At 44.6% G+C, this 23,822-nt stretch overlaps 1 protein-coding gene across 1 annotated transcript in view; it reads right to left on the bottom strand.

Moving 5' to 3' along the window:
• ARHGAP15 (Rho GTPase activating protein 15) overlaps positions 1-23,822 on the bottom strand; it is an 830,524-nt gene that overhangs the window by 787,378 nt on the left and 19,324 nt on the right. The window contains exon 3 of the mRNA XM_073545572.1: positions 15,188-15,337. Within this exon, the coding sequence (XP_073401673.1) occupies positions 15,188-15,337 (150 nt within the window). The remainder of the gene's footprint in view (positions 1-15,187; positions 15,338-23,822) is intronic.

Here is a 23,822-nt window from a genome sequence, read left to right as displayed (position 1 = left end):
AACAGTTTAGTATATTTGCTGTTTGATTACTTTCAAAACTAGAGAGAGACAGCGTGTGTCAGTCCGTATACAAAAACATGGAGCTTGACAATTATACATACACCTTACAGCGGTGTACGTGCACGCTCCTCTCTCAGTACCGTGTAACGGCTGTTATCATGGCCAAATTGAAGCTAAGTGTGTGACTCTGTAAGGAAAAGCCGAGGAGTTTGTCCGTTCTTACAGAACTACACCTTATAGTTTTGCCCGTTTTTCAAACAGTTTAGTATATTTGCTGTTTGATTACATTCAAAACTAGAGAGAGACGGCGTGTGTCAGTCCGTATACAAAAACACAGAGCTTGACAATTTTACATACACAGTACAGCGGTGTACGTGCACGCTCCTCTCTCAGTACCGTGTAACGGCTGTTATCACGGCCAAATTGAAGCTAAGTGTGTGACTCTGTAAGGAAAAGCCGAGGAGTTTGTCCGTTCTTACAGAACTACACCTTATAGTTTTGTCCGTTTTTCAAACAGTTTAGTATATTTGCTGTTTGATTACATTCAAAACTAGAGAGAGACAGCGTGTGTCAGTCCGTATACAAAAACACAGAGCTTGACAATTTTACATACACAGTACAGCGGTGTACGTGCATGCTCCTCTCTCAGTACAGTGTGACGGCTGTTATCACGGCCAAATTGAAGCTGTGTGACTCTGTAAGGAAAAGCCGAGGAGTTTGTCCGTTCTTACAGACCTACACTCTAGGGAGATTCCAATTCTGCCCAATTCTATATACACCTTGTATTTTGTCATACACTAGGCAATTTCTGCCGGTCACATTGCGGTGTTATAGACACAGGGCCTGACAGAATCCAACTGTGTCCTGAAGTGTAGAGAGATTCCAATTCTCCACAGTCCTCTATCCACCTTTATTACACCATCCAGAATCTTCCTGTCACATTGCGGTGTAAAATAAACAGGGCCTAACAGAATCCAACTGTGTCCTGAAGTCTACAGAGATTCCAATTCTCCACAGTCCTCTATCCACCTTTCTTACACCATCCATAATCTGCCTGTCACATTGCGTTGTAAAATAAACAGGGTCTGACAGAATCCAACTTTGTCCTGAAGTCTAGAGAGATTCCAATTCTCCACAGTCCTCTATACACCTTTCTTACACCATCCAGAATCTGCCTGTCACATTGCGGTGTAAAATAAAAAGGGCCTGACAGAATCCAACTGTGTCCTGAAGTCTAGAGAGATTCCAATTCTCCACAGTCCTCTATCCACATTTATTACACCATCCAGAATCTTCCTGTCACATTGCGGTGTAAAATAAACAGGGCCTGACAGAATCCAACCGTGTCCTGAAGTCTAGAGAGATTCCAATTCTCCACAGTCCTCTATCCACCTTTCTTACACCATCCATAATCTGCCTGTCACATTGCGGTGTAAAATAAACAGGGCCTGACAGAATCCAACTGTGTCCTGAAGTCTAGAGAGATTCCAATTCTCCCCACTACTATATACTCCTTGTACCTTGTTTTACAGTACCATATAGTTGGTGGATTTTTGGGTACATTTTTTCCAAAAATGAGGAAGTGTGGAAGAGGGCGGGGGTTGGCAGCTGGTAATGATAGTGTTGGTGTTGGTGGTCGATCTGCTGGTAGTGGCAAAAGCAAAATAGCACCTAATGCAGGAGGTGCTGAGCCTGCGTCATCATCTGGCTCCACAAGGCCTCGAAGGCTCCCTTTTCTGGGAGTAGGTAAACCGCTTTTAAAGCCGGAGCTTCAAGAACAAGTTTTGGCTTACATTGCTAACTCAGCCTCCAGCTCTATAGCCTCCTCTTCTGAAGTTTTAAAAAATAAAAGCACTGAGTCATCATTAGAGGCTCATGTTCATGAACCACACCTTTCCTTGTGTCCTTCACCCCAACCAAAATTGAAGGATGCGGCAGGCCACACTACAGATTACTCCATGGAGCTGTTTTCACATACCATGCCTGGATTATCAAGTCAAATCGTGAATTACCCAGTCCAAGATGAATCTGACATGGAGTGCACTGATGCACAGCCACTGATAGATGATTCTGCTGGTACATTCACTCAGAGCACTACATTGTCCTCGCAGTGTACTGAGCCAGAATCTGACCCTGATGAAACTCAGGTGCCCCTTCCCGCATACTATACCACCATACACGGTGACACAGAGGAAGGTGCACATGACATTGAAGAGGAGGTGATGGATGACCCAGTTGTTGACCCAGATTGGCATCCATTGGGGGTAGAGGGTGCCGCTGCCAATAGCTCAGAAGAGGTGGAGGAGCATCCGCAGCGGGCATCGACATCGCAACAGCTGTTATCTGGCAGGCCCAGAGCAGTTCAAAAACGGGTTACAAAAACCAAAAGAGTTGCAGGAGAGCTTGGCCAGACGGTCAAAATAGCACAGCGTGCAAGGCCTCAAAATGTCTTCCATAGTAGGAAGAGTGCAGTGTGGCACTTTTTTGAACAAAATCCTAATGATCAGGCAAAGGTTATCTGTAAGAAGTGCGCAAAGACCTTTAGCCGAGAGAAAAATCGGAGAAATTTGAATACCAGTTGCATGCTAAGACATTTAACCACCATGCACTTGCAAGCGTGGACGGATTACCAAAACTCACGTACCACATGTGCTACTGTTCCCAAAGAAGGTAGTCAGCAACGCTACATTGTTTCCCCCACTGTAAGTCCACCGGTTAGCACACCACCACCAGCAAATGTTGAGTTGTCGTCGCAAGGGCAGATCAGTCAGGGAATCACACTGTTATTGCAATGAAAGACTGAATCTAGGCCATCAGAAAGAACACCAACTCCATCACCATCATCAACCCTCTCTCAGTCCGCCATGTCCACCGCTAGTTCCACCATATGCAGGTTTCAGGTCCAGCTCACCCTACCAGAGACTATGAGTAGGACAAGAAAGTACTCATCCTCTCATCTGCGTACACTGGGTTTGAACGCCCACATTGACAAACTAATCTCGTTAGAGATGATGCCCTATCGGTTGGTTGAAAGCGCAGCTTTCCGCGAACTCATGGCCTACGCAGTACCACGCTATGATCTACCCAGTCGCCACTTCTTTTCTCGCAAAGCCATCCCAGCCCTCCACCATCATGTGAAAGACCGCATTGTCCATGCACTCAAGCAATCAGTGAGTGGAAAAGTGCACCTCACAACTGATGCATGGTCCAGTAGGCATGGCCAGGGCCATTACGTGTCCATCACTGCGCACTGGGTTAATGTGGTGGATGCAGGGTTCACAGGGGACAGCTGTGATGGCACAGTGCTGCCTAGCCCACGGTATAGGAAACAGTTGGCTGTAGGCGTTCGACCCTCCTCCTCCTCCAGAAGCGAAAGCTCGTCCACAGAGCACAGTCGCACGAGCACTGCATTCACAGCTGACAGTGGTGCACATGATGTGTCTCACTATCGATCAGCTAGTGGAAAGCGTCAGCAGGCTGTGTTGCAGATGATGTATTTGGGCGACAGACACACGGCGGAGGTACTGGCCGACTACTTTCAGTGACAAACTGAGTCATGGCTGGGCAGTCTACATCTTGAGGCAGGCAAGGTAATTAGTGATAACGGCCGGAATTTTGTGGCAGCCATAGCCCTTTCAAAACTCAGACACATACCTTGCTTGGCTCACACCTTGAACCTGGTGGTGCAGTGCTTCCTCACTAACTATCTGGAGTTAACAGGCCTGCTCCATAAGGTTCGAAGACTGTGCTCGCACATCCGCCGGTCGCCGGTACACTCCTGTCGCATGCAGAAGCTGCAGCGATTGCGCCACCTTCCCAAGCACTGCCTAATTATCGACGTTGCAACAAGGTGGAACTCCACCCTGCACATGATTGAGCGGCTGTGCGAACAGAGGCAGGCCGTAATGCATTTGAGGGAGGATACATGGGCAGGCATTTTGAGGGCAGACATGGAGTTGACAAGTGTGCAGTGGTCGAAGCTGAAACACCTCTGTAAAGTCCTTCAATGTTTTGAGGAATGCACACGGCTGGTAAGGGCAGACGACGCCATCATAAGCATGAGTATCCCACTTATGCGTCTGCTCATGCAAAGTTTGACGCACATCAAGGAGCAGGCGTCTGCAGCCGAGGATGATGAGGAAGAGGAGGAGGGAAGCCTTGATGACAGTCAGCCATTGTCTGTTCAGGGAACTGTCGTGGACAAGGTGGAGGAATAAGAGGAGGAGAAGGATGATGATGGGGATGATTATTTAGGGGAGGATGCTTCTCGTGGGACAAGAGAAAATGTTGGCGAGGCAAGGTCTGGTACTGGGTTTGTGCGTGACTGGAGGGATGTGGATTTGCCAGAAAGTGCTCCTCCACCCAGCACTCGCAGTGCATCATTGATACCGGGAACATTTGCCTTGCAGATCCTAAAAAGGGACCCCCGCATTGCCAAAATGATGAACGATGATGACTACTGGTTGCCCAGCATCCTGGATCCACACTATAAAGGCAAATTCCAAAACATCATGCCACAGGAGAACCTTGACCTAATATTGGCTAACAAACAAGCAACTCTGGTAAACCGATTGGTTGAGGCATTCCCAGCACACAGCAGTGGTGATGGTTCTCACACGAGCCGTAGGGGCCGGGGGCAACTTGGAAGAGTTCTTGGTGGTGCACACATCAGAAGTGGCATTGGAGACAAGGGTTTCATGACCATGTTGTGGACTGATTTTTCAAGTCCCGCTCACACGACTGGTAATACTGCATCAATTGAAAGTGACAGGAGACAGCACTTGTCAACTATGGTTACAAACTACTTTTCCTCCCATATCGATGTTCTCCCTCACAGGTCATTCCCATTTGACTATTGGGCAGCTAAACTGGACACCTGGCCTGAATTGGCACAATATGCCTTACAGGAGCTCGCTTGCCCAGCTGCAAGTGTGCTATCGGAAAGAGTCTTCAGTGCTGCTGGATCAATCCTGACAGAAAAAAGGACCTGTCTGTCGACCCAAAATGTAGATGATCTAACCTTCATTAAAATGAACCATTCATGGGTTTCCAAGGATTTAGTCACACCTTACCCTGATGACACATAGGTTGACAGAAAAATGGCTTTCTTTGGTCCGCCTCTTCCTGGAACTTGACCAATTTCACCTTTATCAGCAGGTGAATGTCCCACATCAACATATGCCATTTTGTAAACCTCCCTAACTGGGCTGCCTCCTCCCCCCCATGGCTGGGGTCACCACCTAGCGCACGCAACCGTGCGAGTGCCGTTGCCCTGGACAGGTGGGTGGGCCGACTCTTGGGTGCGGGCACTGGCATAGGGTCCCTCATAGTGCAATCAAGTGTCTCTGATGGTGGGGGTGCACACCCGCCATCAGACACACCGCCATACTATGAGGGGCCCAGCGCCAGTACCGACGCCCACGAGTGGGCCCCCTTGCTTGGGCAGGGCCCCAGCATTTGCAATGTTTACCTCTCCCTGCTCCTCCACTGTGTAGTCTGGGCTGTCAAATCCTTCACTGGGACTGCCACTACAAATTTGGTGAACTGATAGAAGATGATGGTTAAGACGTAGCTATGCCCTGTCCCGCTGGCCGGGATCAAGCTTCAGATGATCAATGGCTTCCATTTCTTATGGATGTCAACTCACAATGAGATGCAGTGGTGGTTTCTTATTAGCTTTCACAGTTTTCCTACCCACAGACATGTGACATAAAAGCACACATTTTTAAATGTGCCCTCTCATGCCAATCCAAATGAATCGCCTACAGCCTGTGGCTTCTGTCTTTTGCACTCCAAAGTTACGTGACAGAGCATGATAGGCAGTGAGCACCATGTTTACATCTCTCCCTGTGATCAAAATTATATGGATATGAGTAATGGCGATGGGATCAACGGTACTGCGATACAGCAACACTTTCTTCACAAAGAAAGGTTTTCGCTATCTCCACACACTAATTAATTGAGGGTCTACATCGCCTCTGAGAATTGTGACGGAAGTTTATCCCGTGAATAGGAATTCCTAGATTTCTGCAATCACTAGAATTTATGTCAGTAATTGTATGCATCTCATTTCCTATTGCGGAGAGTCTGGACTGTCTTACTGAGACAGAAATATATATGAAGATTTAAAAATGCCACCAAAAGTGTATACTGGTGTACGCTTCAAATACATTTCCTTTTTTCTACTTTTTAGATTGTTGTCTAATCCATACTGAGAACATGGAGATTTTAAATATTTAAACTATGCTATATGTACCTGCTATCCAGTGATAATGTACCCTTTCTCAACTTTGTACAAGCTGGTCAAATCTATACTGGGCCTGAGACCGTTTGAGCCTGCCTCCTGATCTATAGACATAGGTTTTTAATGTGTAAACTATGCTATACATACCTGTAATCCGGTGATACGTTACCCTTTCTCACCTTTGTCCAATCACGTCTAATCCATACAGGACCTGAGACCGTCTGAGCCTGCCTCCTGTTATATAGACATAGGTTTTTAATGTGTAAACTATGCTATACATATCTGTTATCCAATGATACGGTACCCTTTCTCACCTTTGTCCAATCACGTCTAATCCATACTGGACCTGAGACCGTCTGAGCCTGCCTCCTGTTATATAGACCTACGTTTTTAATGTGTAAACTATGCTATACATACCTGTTATCCAGTGATACGGTACCCTTTCTCACCTTTGTCCAATCACGTCTAATCCATACTGGACCTGAGACCGTCTGAGCCTGCCTCCTGATATATAGACATAGGTTTTTAATGTGTAAACTATGCTACATATATACGTGTTACCCGGTGAAACTGTACCCTTTATCAACTTTCTAGAATCTTGTCGAATCCATACTGGGCCTGAGAACGGCTGCCGAGCTGTTAAGCAAGCTACAGCAACTGTGGTTTGGACACGTAATTTTTTGCATTTTTTCAGGAATGCCGGTTAGGCCTAATTCAGGAATTGCGGTTGACCTGCACTTACTGGGAAATCATTGTTCGTGGGGAATAATTGGAATCACAGATCCCCATCACTAACGGTGTTCTGCTGGTTATCTGCACCTGTAGGCGACAAAAGCTAGTCCTTTCAGTGTAGCGCGCATGCAGCCCCGGACATGTAACGCCATGATAGACCATGATAGTGCCAGAGCCTCGCGTATCCCTCTAGTAAGCTTGACGCGTACCGCGGGGGCATGCCGGAGTCTCGTTCGTTAATGGAATAAAGCTGACAAATTGCTAGCACAACTACAAACGGACATACCACACCACACACACAATCGACAAAGCTTTCAATGTGTGCATCTTTTCTTGAGGTGGCATGGTTGTGGTTTCCCAGGTGGAGTCCAATTAAGCCGCAGGCTTCACTCCTGGTGGTGCCCTTTTGGACATTCCTTTAAGGTTCAGCTTTGCAATCATACTGCCCCCGGAAAGCAAACACTTTGCCTTCATGGATGCTGTTTGGAGGTTCGTGGGAATAACGCCGCCCAATCACCAGTTGGCATAATTTATTGGTGGGAAGTCCGACGATATATGATCGTGTGCAATTTCCGAATTTTTTTTTTTGGTTGGTATTTTACATTTTTATTCCAGCCTTTCTTGACTTCATAAAGGAATGACAAGCCTATATCTGTGTCTCCTCCACCTCCTCCTTTTACTCCTCCACCTCTTTTCTAAATGTAGTTGCCCTTTTCCATATGTAATTTTTGTCCTCTGAGCATTTTCTCTGCTTTGGGACACCTTTTAAGGTGTTTTGTAATTGTTTTCTATGTGTTTGTATGTGTTTTCCTGCCATTGTTTTCAATGGGGTTCGACGAACATTCGACGAACTTGCCTCCTGTGTGACGAACCAAAACACTAGCGTGGTGGCTCAACACAACTCCTGATATATAGACGTACATTGTTAATGTTTAAACTATGCTATATATACCTGCTATCTGATGATACTGTACACTTTGTCTACTTTTTATATTCTTGTCTAATCCATACTGAGCCTGTGAGCGTCTGTGTGTGACTGATGGAATAGATGTGGAGATTGACAATTATCCTTTGACTGAATAGAGCTGTACATTTCTGATACAGTGCCATATATCTGATGTTATTTTGTGTCTATTTTGTGCAAAATTTTTAAGTTTGGTGGAAGTGGACGTGGGCACGGGGGGCCAGCTGGTGATGATGGTGGTGGTGCATCTGCTGGTAGTGGCAAAAGCACAATATCAGCTAAGGCAGGAGGTGTTAAGCCTGTGTCATGGTCTGGCTCCGGAATGCCTGGAATGATACCCTTTCTGGGAGTAGGTTAACCGCTTTTAAAGGCGGAGCATGAGGAACTGGTTTTGGCTTACATTGCCGAAACAGACTCCATCAAATATGCCCGCCTCTTCTGAAGTTTCAAAAAATGCAAGCACTGAGTGGTCAAGTGCTGGCTCCTGGTCAGGAAGAACCCCTTTCCTTGTGTCCTGCACCCCCACCCAAACTGAATGAGGCAGCAGGCCACACTTCACATTAGTCCATGTAGCTCTTTCTATCATACCATGCCTGGGTTATCAAGTCAAATCGTGAATTCCCCAGTCCAAGATGAATCTGACATGGAGTGTGGGTGGCCAGCCAGGGCAGTGGGGTTAATCGGTACCGGGCCAGTGTCTCACAGGGATGTGTCACGGTGGTGGTGACCCGTTCCGTGGCCCTGGGCATCCATGCAATGGGGTGAATTACGTTTATAGGTGAATGATACGTGACGCCACCTCTGGTTTCTGATTAGATTGACCAGCTCTGCAGTATCGCTTCTGTGGGACAGATGTTGTGGTGCAGCTAAGATGTAGAAGACCTGCACAAGTAGGGCCGTAGTCGCAGGGCAGATGAAAGAGTTGGGAGATGATGTGCAGTGCAGGATGTAGCAGAGCCGGGCACCAGGCGCAGGAGAAAGATGGCAGACACAGTCGTGCAGTTCCTTTACCTGTACTTGGTAGGTGCTGCCGAGGACCCAGAGTACAGATGGAGAAGGAGCTGGTCAGCCTGGAAGCCAATTTGGATTTCTCTCTCTGCAGATAGGTAGTGTGGCCTCCGTTCTAGCGCTTATCTGAGGTACTCGCAGTGCTGAGTTCAATGAAGTTCCTCCTGTTGACTCTCTTTTGGGACTTTCTCGTATGGCTGGCAGCCATAGCCTTTTCCTTCTGGCTCACACACGTCGATGCTGGGGCCTCCGAGCCTCAGTTGGGTACAGAGCATTTACAGCTGCTACTTCCTCCGGATTCTGCTGCAGGAGCGTCAGTGTCCCTACAAACTCGGAGACCGGAATCCGGACCATGCGCTCCAGCTAGGAGTGAGCCTTAACTCTGCTCATCCTCCAGCTCCCCTTCTCACATCCACACACTTCCCCTTCCCTGCACAGAATGGCCTAACTTACCTCTTCCCGACCACAGAGAGCAGCTCCTCAGCAGTCATGTTCAGAGGTCTCCCTGCTGGCGTGGAGTGGGAAATGTGTTGTGTGTTGGTTTAACTGCTAGAGAGATCCTTCGTTGCTCCCAAGCATGACATCACACTCCCTAGGAGGAAGGTAATGCCACTGTGGCGACCGTACTTCTGGGGACACCACAAGTGCACTGATGCCCAGCCACTGCTAGATGATTCTGCTGGTACATTGACCCAGACTACTACATTCCCCTCACACTCTACACAGCCAGAATCTGACCCAGAGGAAACTCAGGTTCTCCTTCCCGCATACTATACCACCTTACACGGTGACAAAGAGGAAGATGCAGATGAAAGTGCAGGTTCCTTGAGCTGGTGGGGGGCATACTCATGGGTGACGGCACTGGCACAGGGCCCCTCATAGTACGCAAAAGTGTCTCTGCCGGGCCCACCCGCCGTCAGACACACCGCCGTACTATTAGAGGGGCCCTGTGCCACTGCCGTCGCCAACGAGTGGGCCCCCCTGCTTGATCAGGATCACAGCACTTGCAAAGTTGAAATACTTACCTCTCCCTGCTCCACCGCCATGACGTCTTCCGCTTTTCCTGACAGTGATAGTCTGATCAGAGAGCGCAATGACATCACGTCTGTACGCCCTCTGCCTAAACAGCCAAGTGCAGTGAGATGGACGATGGGGACGACGAGGAGTCCAGACAAGTACATGGATTCCCTAGCAAGGAGACTTATTTAATTGTTTTCAATGTTGGGACAGCAATTTTTGGGGAGCACTATACTCTGCAGAATGATATATGGGGCCCACCGTACACTGGAGCATTCCAAAGGTGGACATCAGACACTGGAGCAGCATTTACAGGGCCCATTATACACTAGAGCCTTAGAAATGGGGCCCATTATGTTTGGAGCATTATTTGGGCCTATAAGACAGTGCAGCTTCATCCATGGGGACCAACATATACTGTAGCATTATGTGGAGCTCATCATATACTGTTTCAAACATTATATGGGACCAATGATTCTGTATGGAGAAAGATATGTATAGCGCACTATGTGGTGGCCATAATACTGTATGGAGTAATATACTGTCCGTTTTTGGACCTATTAAAAATGGATATCAGTCATATGATGTAAAAAGTGAAGTATTTTTCATTGTACTATGCCGCTATTTCTCTGGGGTATCGGAGCATCATGAGTTGTGGTATGTGTTAAAGGGGCGCTCTTTGGCCCAGGGCACATGAAAACCTTGAGCCAGCCCTACCCCCCCACAAATTTAGCCAAATAACCCCCATTTTTCAGTGTGTAACTAGTATTATGAAGTAAATTAAGATTGAAAAGCTTCAGTAATCAGAATTGATGTTTTTGGCATTCAAAAGTGCACTGTAGGTGTGTTTCCTGGCCTCCACTCCCTGCCGACTTTGCTTCCCCTTTGACTTTCATTGGGTTTCGTGTTTCAGTCGGCCTTTGACTTTTCACGATAATCGGCCGATTTCCTTCGACCCGACTTTTGCGATAGTCGGGTTTCATGAAACCTTACTTGACCAGAAAAAAGGCAAAGTCTCTCATCTCAAGTTATAATCTGTGAGAAAACTCACAGTAAGTTTTGAATTTCCCAGCAGCACTCCCAGAGGTGAAGGTAGGAATTACACACTGCATGTTCATAACTATAGTTTGTTAGTGTAATGTAGGATAGAAAGGGTGCTTCAGAGTGGGAGAAGCTTTGTCCTGGTTGTAAAATGGATACAAGAGATGAAAATCCTGAACAGAGGACACCATTCTTTCATAGGGTACATGAAAATGGGTTTTCCAAACTGATTAACTATGGTAATACACATTTGGATTTTGAGTAAATGTCAAATGCTCATGTTTGAATAAAGGTGTATTGTTAGCTTCTGCCATAAACTCCTATTGAAAGTCAAATCCCCACAGATACAAGATCCATAATAGCCATTAAATGCTGGTAATATCAATAAGATTCTTTAAGGGAATCGCCTATGTTCCTGGGGTTTTATTGTTATGTTAGAAAATGAAAAGGTTGGTCCCATGTCTATTTAGGAACACATCGCTGCCCATCCTGATTGCTTGGGCACAGGCTCTCCTGTATGATTGATTACTCAGACCAGAGGGATTGGTGCAAAGCTGGACCAAACTGTGCACTGTAAGCACGATGGCGCGGAAGCTGGCCTGGAGCAGGAGCTAACCGTGCACTCCAGAGATCCTGGACAGCTTTAGTAAAGTGCTTACAAGCTGTATTGGAAATAACTAATAAGCATTATTTATTGCGCTTACTCATATAACGCCATCATATTCCGCAGCGCTTTAGAGATGACATCATCGCTGTCCCCATTGGGGCTCACAATTTACATTCCTATCAGTATGTCTTTGCAGTGTGGGAGGAAACTGGAGAACCCAGAGAAAATCCAAACAAACATGGGGAGAACATACAAACTCCTTGCAGATGTTATCCATGGTGGGATATGACCCCAGGACCGCAGCGCTGCAAAGCAACAATGCTAACCACTGAGCCGCCATGCCATATAAAATCTTTGTCTTGTTCTTTAGGCAGCGAGCTATAAAACAGATCAACAAGTGATCACTGAGCCATATGACATCCTATAGCATTTGTGCACTGCTCCTCTGCCGGAGGGGGCAAAATCCCCTATAGATCTACTACCATCAATTCAGACTGATGGGAGATGAGAGCCCCAGAAATATTGCACGTTCCCCTTAACTATAGTTCTTCTAAAAATGTTGAAAATTATTTCATAGTCTATAATTCACCAAGAAAAAAAAAAAAGACAGAAAAAGAAAATCTGTTGTAAATGTATCTAAATGTGTTTTGCGGCGATTGAGCCTGTTTAGTGATGTATCTCCTCAATGCCGCAATGCAGAAAATGGCTCTTATAAATAATTATGACGGCAATCCTAATACTCATTTAGAATTACTATATGACATTTATGCCATACTGTCGAGGCCATCAACTGTCCTAATCCTGTTCTCAGTAATCGCTGTGACAGCTCTGCCAACACCAGGGGGTTCTCCTAAAACCGGAGCAGCCGCCCATCAATCTTTGATCTATGCTAGGAATCAGCGTGGTACCATATTAATGCTTGTTGCTGCAATCCACCTCAGACTATTTGTATAGAAAAATACATTGTGCATTTGCCAAAAATGATTAAACAGTATATGCATTACATCTGCCATCCGATACAGCAATAACACGTCAAGTTTCTTTCTGTTCGGCTCTTCCAATGCAACTGGCAGGACTCCATGGCGGTCCCATCTCCTGTAATGTCGCAAGTACCACGGGGATGCAGACAACCTTTTTGCCCTACTCCTTAGTTGCAAATAACTTTTTTTTCAATTTTTTTTGCAGCTTCCAACTCATTTACCTCTAATTATCCTGAAAAGTTTGCCAAAAAAAAAACCTGAGCTTATATAACAAGGTAATGTCAACAATGAAAAACTGCATGATAAAATCCTATCCAAAAGTGAAAAATGCTAATTTTGTCTCATTTAGCAGCTGGATACAGAAATGCTCATTAGTTTTAAGAGGGTTAATCTTTTTAACTTTTGCATATTGATATACCAATTATGCCTAATTGTACAAGAGGCATCCGTCAAGGTAATAGTGCAGAAACACATGAAAGTTATTAAGTATATCCCAACATGTAATAAAGTAGGTGTTAATTGGTAGCTGAGTTCTGCAGGCTATTGAGGTGGATAATTCATTGCGAAATGGATCACTTGTAATTTCTCGACATAATTCCTTTTTGCAGCCTCACGCTGTGATGTTTTCATGCTTGTCAAAAAACAACGGCAGCCGGGTGCCTTTTGTTAAACACAGGCAATAAAATATGTTTGGCTTCATTAAATATACTTAACTTTTCAACTTTTTGAAAGGTATTTGTCCCGGTCAACTATTGCTGTCAATAATAGAGCAACACCTAGAAAATGGGAATGAACAATGGCGGGAATGAACAATGGCGGACTCAAAGTCCGTGCAACCAATAATGTATTCTTGAACGACAACCAGCATAAAATGGAAATTTTCGAACATTTTTCTATATTCAGAGCCTTGGACTGTTGTGTTTGACGAAGTTGTTCAATACTGAAAACTGTTTTAAAATTGAACCCTTGGTGGTTCTGAAAAAAAAAAAAAAACACATACAGACCCCCAACACTTCTCAGTAGCAAGATTGCCAACTGTCCAGAAATTCCAGGATTGTCTGTAAAATTAGAGCAATTCTTTGCTGTGACGGTAAAAATGTATATATGATTTTTTTGAAACGGAAGACACTTTACTAGATTATTTTACAATTTGCATTGAATGCAGCTGATGTCTTAATATCAGAATTTGGGGATGTAGAATTGTATCCCTTAATGATTTTTTTAATGGTTTTCCAATGTGTCTGTAAAAAGTATAGTCTGCCCCTAATTTTTTGATAAGCAGCACAGAAAAATTAAAAAGTCAAGCTGGCAACCCTGCTCAGTACTGGCGCTGGTAGTTCCTCTTATTTTGGCTGCAATGGACATGTTTCATTCTGAACTGTAAGAGGAAGCTAGATTCAGTCTCTTCCAGGTCAGATGTAATGTAGCTGTCATCTAATGCCCCCCATCAAAAGAAGATGGCAGGAACCCCAGGTAGGGTCACTGGCAGTAAAGCTGCATACACTCATCCATGTGCTGTCTATTTTTTTTCTTGTACAGCACACTGACCCATAGTGTTTCATAGTTCCATACACACATGACTTTTAAAAATGGATCCATGATTCCGATCTGTGAGACTCAGAGCAGGTCCTATTCTTATCCATTTCTCTGACTTTCACTTATTGGAGTCCGCGCACTGACGCTGGCAGTCTCTTTACTGAGCGACACAGGATCACTACAACCTGGTTCTGTACATGGCTTCAGCCACACACTGCTGAAACTTCCTGCTATCAGCTCCCTTATGTCACCTCTTCCTTGTTTATGCCACATCAGAGTCATCCGGGGGTAACGGGTAATATTAACACCATAAACTATATACATAGGATAATCTAAAAGCAGGGACATATTCACATTGGCAAAACATATTGCTGTAAGGCTTACCTCCCTCTTACATGATAGTACTAAATGAGTCATAAAGGATAGTGATGTTGCATTCACATTTTGGTTCTGTAGCTTGGGAGTGGTTAAAATATCCATTTGTGCCACAGAAGAAGATGAATGATGAGTTAATGACGGGGCCCTGCTACGAATTGTATATTAGGCCGAAGAGCAGATCTAATAAATTAATTACAATTACCATTGCAGAAACTCTGAACTAAATGAAGTAGACTCTTCACCTGGTGTCTGAGGTCCTCACAAAGACTATTCAGTCTAATACTATGAGTGCATTTTTCTAGTTGGCTTATTTCTTCTGCAAAAGACTCATGACATGTAAAGATTTAGTGTCAGAAGAATAAGATTCTGTGCTAAGCAAATTCTCACAATGGGCTCTACAACTTGTGGACCTATGGAGAAAACTGGGAGTCCTTGATTATAGTTTAACATGTACAGTTATTAAAAGTAGACCTGAACATGGTCAGTACAGCTGGGGGACAAGCGCTCAACACTAGTGTCTTCTGGTTGGACTAAGATGCGCAGTCCAGTTCAAGTTTGCCAACACTCAAAAAGTCACTGTTGGGGACATTATGTGGTGCACCTTGTATAACATGTATTCTTTTTTTTCACAAACTCAACATATTGGAATACTGTATATTAGTAACAATGTGCGCTCTTACCGGCTTTGTGGCTTCTGAGGGATCAATAAGGACCATAGATTTGCTCTGGCTCAGCCGTTCATGTTGTGAATTGGCACTTTTGATCCTCATCTGTACAGCACCCGCATTTCGTAAAGTTGGTGGTTTCTCTTGTGGGGATTGCGGTGGTTCCTTTAGATAAAAAAAACCCAGATATAATAATAGCAATTAAATAATATGACTCTTAAAAAAAATCAATATTTGTATATTTGGTGTCAGAGACACCGCACTGCACTTGCTCATAGAGCCAGTGCGCGTGTCCTGAGTACAGAAGCAGTGCTGAAAGTTACCTGGGGAGCGGGGCAGCAGAGGTGACCATGCGTGCTTCAAGCTAATAGTGTCAGGGTCCAGTCAGCGCTGGAAGGTAAAGAGGCATAGGACCTGCGGACACTGAAAATGAGTAAGCTTGCACGGGACATATGGTCATGTGACTGCAAGGGGGCGGGGCTTAGCGTCCTGTATTCAGATAGGACAGGACACCATACAACAACTCAGAGTCAGGCAAAACAGAGATCACAGCAGTACGGGCAAACGAGGCACAGGAGGGACAAACAGACGGGTAGTCAGACAGAGCCAAAGGTCATACACAAGAGGGCGACGTGGTACCAAGGGGACGAGCAGAGAGGAGTCGGGTCACAAGCAGAGAGTCATACACGAGAGGTAGCGCAGTACAAGAGGGTCAGGCAGAACTCGTAACAGGGACAGAACCAAATCAAAACCACACAAGCAAGCAAGATATCAGGCACAAGGCACACGTATACAAGAGGTCACTTAACTCAGCCGAGGGCAGGAGTATAACTGACACCGGACCCAGGTCCAGTGAGCACTAAATAGCCTCCTGCTGCCAGAGAGAGGCAGCACAATTAACCCATAGTATAACCAGGACGGGTCAAAGCGAAATCCCTTCCTGGATCATGACATTTGGGTTATTACCGGGAACTAATTAAAATGTATGGCATAGAGATTGGATGAGTGCAGTAAAGGCACGAAAGAAGCAGTATTCTCACTTCAGAAGCCCTAATTTTAAGGCTCCCTGTTCCAGTTGGATCTCAAAAAACAGAATTCATGGAAATAGAGAGCTACATCCAAAACTCTCAGTAAACCGGTGTTCTATTCTACACTGAGACAGCGGCCAACAGATGTGTAACTCGGTTGGCGCAAATCTGGAGTCAAAATAAAGGCTCTCTTATGGGTGAGATGTTTCTAGAACTGGAGACATAGTTTTCTTTCTTCTAGATGGAAGCATTACCTATAAGAGTCTCTAAATGTGCTGTATCTGTACAATGAGAGTCAGTACCTCTGGAACGTGCCCCTTAATATTATCCAATATCCTTTGGAAACACATCAGCACATCAATTTTTAAATGCAATCTTCTATGTGCTACAAAGTTTTATTGTGCATCTCTAGTGCACATCTAGGGCCTTTCACACCACTATGTTGATATTCTTAAAAAATGTATATGGTATGGATAACTTCTATCCATATCCTCATGTAATGGCCAGCTTGCAATACTACGTTGTCTGGCTGATTGTAACTTCCCCAAATTGGCTCCTTTGATAAGATTGATTATCCTGTATATTTCACTTTCCACAATGGGAGGTGACAGGTGCTACTTACTGATGTGGTGTTGGTCGGACACTTGACAGGTCTTATGCATGGTCCTATTAAGTAGCATAAGAAGCATGCACCGTAACGGCCTAGCACACAGCAGACCCAAGACCACATCAGTAGTGCCTTAGACCACGGATGAGGAAGTGAGAAGTCTGGAATTATAACCCTTCAAATGTATGTAAACTGCATTACCAATATTGGCGTCAATTAATGCAGATGTAACAGAGATAAGGGATTGTGTCTTTTTTGTAAAATATTAAATAGTAAAAAAGTTTTATCTCTTTTGCAACCACAGAAAACATATTGGAATATACGTTAAGCTGGTCTGTTACATCTGTACATGCATACAATGGATGCAACAATGGATGACGGTGACAGAGGCTTTATATTGTTATATTGCACCGTGCTCATCAACCTTCATTAGGACTTATTATTGTGGTTTAGGTGGAGTTACTGTACCTTTATGTCTGCCTCGCTGCATGCAGAGTTTCACTCTTTGTCACGATACCTTTCCCACCACAAATACGTCTATATCTGTCTCATTATATAAATCGTTTCTCTTTCAGTCATTAAACTGTTCAGGTCTCCTATTCGTCGTGTTCTCACTCTTACTACAGACCCCATATAACGGTGACCTTACCCTTTGTGAACATTCTACTGTTGATTCATTGTGCCATCATTTGTAACAAAAGGAGGTTTGGAAGAACTAACATAGCAGTCGTCTGCGACTTGTGGTTCACCAGCAGATAAACTACATCACCCATAATGCTGAGAGTTGTAGTTGTAGGAGGAGCTGTCCCCGCTGTGTGCCCGGGCCAGAACCAAGGGGGCTGTCACCAAGGTTCCTAGGGAAACTGTTTCCGGGTGACAGAAATAAAGGACGGTACACAGAGAGTTCCAGAAAGGTTGGGGGAGGAGCCAGTATAAAAGGAACTGAGGACGCCAGGAATGGTGAGTCAGCAGAGCAGGAGAGAAGGAGGAAGGAAGCCAAGAAGCGCCAGAGAGCCAGAGCAAAAGCCAGAGCCAGAGGGGAGCGGGGAAAGCAACGACCAGAGACTGCAGGGAGACTCACCGCAGGCAGAAGGGAGACGCCGGCCATCCAGCCACCCTCCTAGCGGCCTGTCCGCTGCTGCCCACGGCCGCCACCGCCCGACTACAGCCCGCGGCTGCAGCCTGTCTGCTGCTACCTGTGGCCACTGCCGCCCCACTCCAGTCCGGGGTTGCGGCCTGCCCGTTACCGCCCACAGTTACCGATGCTTCACTTCAGCCCATGGCTGCAGACTGTCTGCTGCCGCCCGCGGGTCCTGTCGCTCCACTCCAGCCCACGGCTCTCACGGCAGTGGCTTGTTCGCCACCACTGGAGGCCGCCGCGGCCCGTCCCCGGCCTGTGGCTGTGGTCTACACCTCCCAGTCCTCAGGCTACACCATATCGCCTCCGACGGGAGGTGCTACGCAGAGGAACTCCCCAGGGGCCTGCTGAGCCCCCACCCGGCCTGGGCGTAGGAACGCCCTAGGCATCCCCCAGATCCTCGTCGGCTTGGCCAATCGGCTGAGAATCCGAAGCATCGCCGACCACCATGCTACGGATGCCAGAGAGGATAAGTGACACGTTGTAGTTAAGAACCCTGGACCCGTAGTCGGCCAAACCGCGGCCCTATAGTTAACGGTCTTTGCCGGGTTAGTCGTGTTCGCGTTACTGGTGTATTCTTGTTTCATTCCCTGCGAGGATAACTATTGTTAGCTTGTTAGGTTGCTCAAGATAGCCCTAAAGGCATCTATATATATATAAAAGTTACATCTTCAGTTCATCCCGTCTCCCGTCTCGTGACTGCATCCTGCGTACCTGCCAGTACTACATAGTTATGCAATAGTTGGAGTCTTGGTTTGCAGGCCACAACTTTACAGTACAGATTAAATATTTTAGTGTCGCATTGGTGGAAACTATATCAGCAATGCTGACTGATGAGGATGTAGGGAAAGTAATGCAAAAACTTTATGGCTACTGTGCTTGACACCGATCTGAGAATGCTGCAGCTAGCACTGATATGGGGTATTGGCCTGGCACTGTAAAAGAGACAGTTATGGGGTACTGGTCTGGCACTGTAAAAGAGACAGTTATGGGGGTACTGGTCTGGTACTGTAAAAGAGACAGTTATGGGGTAAAGGTCTGGCACTGTAAAAGAGACAGTTATGCAGTACTGGTCTTCCACTGTAAAAGAGACGTTATGGATACTGGTCTGGTACTGTAAAAGAGACAGTTATGGGGTACTGGTCTTGCACTGTAAAAGAGATGGGCATGGCACAGCCCTCCTTGACAATTGTGCATATTGCTCTTCCAGAATGGGGTATTCAACTGCAATGTTATGCCGCACAAATTTATGCATTCCTTAAAACATTATTCCCAGAATAACTAGTTATTTCTTATCTATAGGATAGGGGATAACTTGCTGATCACAGGAACCTTCAGCAATCCCAATATTGGGGAACTGAAACTCCAAGAATCTAGCATGCACGACTCCCACTCTATTCATTGTCTGCTGGAAATACCAGAGCCTTGATCTTGGTTTCCTCCGGCAGTTGACAATGAATGGAGGGAAGGTTGAGTATGTGCATCTTCACTTCAGTCAAGATTTGGCTACAGTGCCTGTTCACATGCTTCCAAAGCCCCATTCTTGGAATCACTGTGGGTCCCAGTGGATGGACCCCGAGCAATCAGCAATTTACCCCCTATTCTATGGGTTTGTGATAACTTGTTTTATTTGGAAGAACCTTTCAATACCTACAACATGGAAGAAAATTAATTGACATATGCTAGTAGTTACCTTTATATAATAAAATTGCAAAATGTTTTAGTCTTCATTTCATTATTCATTTTCAGATGCATGAGCTGTGTTCATTACCTCATATATCAGTAACCTATTTCCTCTTTTATGTGCTTTTTCTATGGGTTGTTGTCTTTGTCTTCCCTGTCGCTATGGATGTTTTTTCCCCTGACTATATAATGGAAAACTTTCCCTTCCCTCTGCTATCTGTAAGGTCGGGGTCACACTAGAGAGGAATATGGACGAGTGAGAGGTGTTAAAAGCACGCATTACACACGGACCAATGATTCTCTATGGGGCAGCTCCCAACAGCCGTATATTTGTCGTCCGTATTCTACGGCCCATGCCAATCGCAGCATGCTGCGATTGTCAGCGTACTACGCCTGTAGTACGCCAATGAAAGTCTATGGGTGCGCTAAAAATATGCATTACACACGGACCACACATGCGTGGGCTTCCCATTGCCCTATAGTGGTGGCGAGTGGGTTAATCTAACAAAGGGTTAATGTCACCATTCAATTATTAGGTGACATTAACCCTTTGTTAGATTAACCCATTCGCCACCGCTACAGGTCAATGGGAAGTCCACACATTTTTTAAAAACGAATTAACCCCTTAAAATAACAACTACAACGCCCAAATTTTGCACACAAACCCTCATCTAATTATTAGTCAGGGACATATTAAAAAACATGGAATGAAATGCTTTACTGAATGTAAACCATGTGTCATTTCATGTCGGGTTGGGGAATGATTTGATAGAAGCCGGCAATTTAATTAGTGGCTATTCTGCTATGAAGAACTCTGTGAAATGTAAATATATATATATATGTTTGTCTCAATGACTTGTGTGTGTGTGTGTATATATATATATATATATATATATATATATATAATATGCATTCTATGTGTCTATATCTATTCTTTGGTTTCTGTTAGAAACCCTGTCATAGGGCTCCATTATATGTCCATTTTGCAAGTCAGCGAGAAAATCTCGCCATACGGATGCCATACGGATTACATACGGATGCAGACATGCGCAAAATACGCAACCACACCTTGCTTACGGATGACATACGGAGCACTATTTATTCATCCGCATTACACATGTAAACTACGGACCGTATTTTGCGTCGGTTAGTGTGACCCCGGCCTAACACTGAATGTAGGGAGAGGGAGAACAGAGCGAGCAATCAGAACCAGGTACAGGAGCTCTGATGGATTTGTAACATTTTTTCAGATCCCTCAGCTAGAAAATGGACGTAGAGACATTTTGCAGCAGCAAAATGATGTCAATTTTTTTTTTCATGTGAAGACTACATTTATAAAGTTGCAAAACATATTTTGGAAGGAAAAAAAACAACAAAAATTACAAGCAAAGGTGTTTATTGTGTTTAACCCCTTAACGACCAGGGGTATTTCAGTTTTTGAGTTTCTGTATATTGCTCCCCTTCTTCCCAGAGCCATAACTTTTTTATTTTTTGGTCAATATGGCCATGTGAGGGCTTGTTTTTTATGGAATAAGTTGTACTTTTGAACAACACCATTGGTATTAACATATCATGTACTGAAAAATGGGGAAAAAAATTACAAGTGTGGTGAAATTGCAAAAAAAGTGCAATTCCACAGTTTTTTTAGTTTTTTGTACCATGTTCACTAAACGCTAACATTGACCTGACATCATGATTCTCCAGGTCATTATGAGTTCATAGACACCAAACATCTGTAGGTTATTTTTTATTTAAGTTGTGAAATTTTTTTTTTCCAAATTTTGTTAAAAAAGTCGCCCTTTTCAGATACTTGTAGCGTCTCCATTTTTTTTGGATCTGGGGCTGGGTTAGGGCTTACTTTTGCGTGCCAAGCTGTTGTTTTTATTAATGCCATTATGGTGTAGATATGGTCTTCTGATCACCCGTGATTGCATTTGAATGCAATGTAGTGGCGACCAATAAAATTTCATTCTGGCATTTTGAATTTTTTCTCGTTATGCCTTTTAGCAATCGGATTATTTTTTTTTTTTATATTGATAGATCGGGCAATTCTGAATGCAGAAATACCAAATATATATATATTTTTTATTGTTTTATTTTGATATGGGGAGAAAGGGGGGTAACTTATTTTATTTCTATAGTGCCTACATATTCCGCAGCACCTAACATTTCTTATACTTTTTTAATATTTTTAAACATTTTTTTTAACTTTTTGCATGCTTTAATAGTCTATTCTCAAGAACAGAGAGATTTTTTATATATTTTTTTTTTTTTACCAGCCACCCAGCGATCTCAGAGTGGCCAATTACCAAGACAAGGAGCATGCTGCTCGGAAGCTGGACAGATTGCTGAATCCAGCCAGTGTCCGTGTCCCTGTGCTCCTCCAATGCTGCAGTAGAAAAGCTGCCTTTACTTGCATCATGACAAAGTGCACAGTAAGTTGCTGCTAACTGCTGTAGAAGAGTGAGGAGGGGTAGAGGCAAGAACTCTGCATATATCTCCTCTTCCCTCCTTCCCATAGTACTTTATGAGCGCCAACTGACACCTCCTATCTCAGTAATGAGATAATCTGTAGTCACTGACGACAGATTTTACCCTAGAATTGAGAATTTTGAGAATGAATTATCAGTCCTGGTGGAATAAAGCAGATTTCTATGATATGATATATTAGAAAGTTGCTTATTTTCATGTGTTCCTTTGATTTATGAAATAAAATTAAAATGATGGTTACACTTTAATTGTATTTTTCTGGGCAGTCAGCTGCTTTTTTTCAATCCAATTGCAAAACTAATGAACCTTCCGCTCCCGGCATGGAATAACTTTGTGCCAGCCATCATGGTGTCCTAGATTGCCTCTGTATACACATTCTTCACAAATTGCTAATTACATATGTTATTGAAAGCGCAAAGCTTGGGTACCTAAGTGACCATAAAGAGCGTCCTGCTTTTGGAGTAACATTCTTGTGTGCCAGCGTCACCAAGGCAATGCCATATTCCCAGTTGGGTAAACCATGTGTCCCAGTGTCTTGTTCCATTATCGTTGTCACCTTTTAACTACTTCACGACATGATTCATGCTTGTACGGCGCAAGTCAGTAGTGGGTGTATGAAGCGGGCTCACGGGGTGAGCCTGCCCCATACTCAACAGGTAATGGCTGTATGTTACAGCCAGAACCCTGCTTCTAAGGCCGGGGTCACACTAACCGACGCAAAATACGGTCAGTATTTTACATGCGTAATACGGATGAATGACCCCTAAATAGTGCTCCGTATGTCATCCGTAATCAAGGTGCGGTCGCGTATTTTGCGCATGTCAGCATCCGTATGTAATCCGTATGGCATCCGTATGGCGAGATTTTCTCGCAGGCTTGCAAAATGGACATATAATGGAGCCCTATGACAGGGTTTCTAACAGAAACCAAAGAATAGATATAGACACATAGAATGCATATATATATATATATATATATATATATATATTCTGTGTGTATATATCTATTCTTTCGTTTCTTTATTAAAACTGTCAGTGTGAATTTACTGTATAGCGCACTAAATTGCCGGCTTTGCTAAAAGACACCGGGTGCGTATTTCTCGCAAGTCACATGTGTGGTCCGTGTGTAATCCGTATTTTTTGCGCACCCATAGACTTGCATTGGCGTACTACGGGCGTAGTACGCTGACAATCGCAGCATGCTGCGATTTGCACGGACTGTAGAATACGGATGAGAAATATACGGCTGGTGCGAGGGACCCCATAGAGAATCATTGGTCTGTGTCTAATGCGTGCTTTTAGCGCCTCTCACTCGGCCGTATTCCTCGCCAGTGTGACCCCGGCCTAAGGCTACATTCCCATGGTGAGCATATATATCATTTTTGACCCTGCGTGTTTTCCCTGCGTCAAAAACATTTCCAGCAAAGTGGATGGGATTTCTAGAAATGTCCTGCCCACTGAGATTCTTATTTATGCTGCGTAAACTCCCCAGCGGAGCATTTTTCAAATTCGCAGCATGTCAGTTTTTCTTGCAGGTATGCTGAGTTTTCTGTGCAGAATTTCCCCATAGACTTACTTTAGCTGCGGAAAATCCACAGGTGAAAAAACTAAAATGTGTTTTATGCATTTCCGCGACTTTACTTACAGCATGACACAAGAAATAGAGACAAAATATGCAGCGTCAAAAATGTGAAAAAGATGCATG

This window comes from Dendrobates tinctorius, unplaced genomic scaffold (genome assembly GCF_039654945.1).
Source record: "Dendrobates tinctorius isolate UK_male_01 unplaced genomic scaffold, ASM3965494v1 ptg000143l, whole genome shotgun sequence".
NCBI classification, from domain to species: Eukaryota; Metazoa; Chordata; class Amphibia; order Anura; family Dendrobatidae; genus Dendrobates; species Dendrobates tinctorius.
Note: the sequence above shows the minus strand (reverse complement) of the source record. Positions and strands in the feature narration are given on the sequence as shown.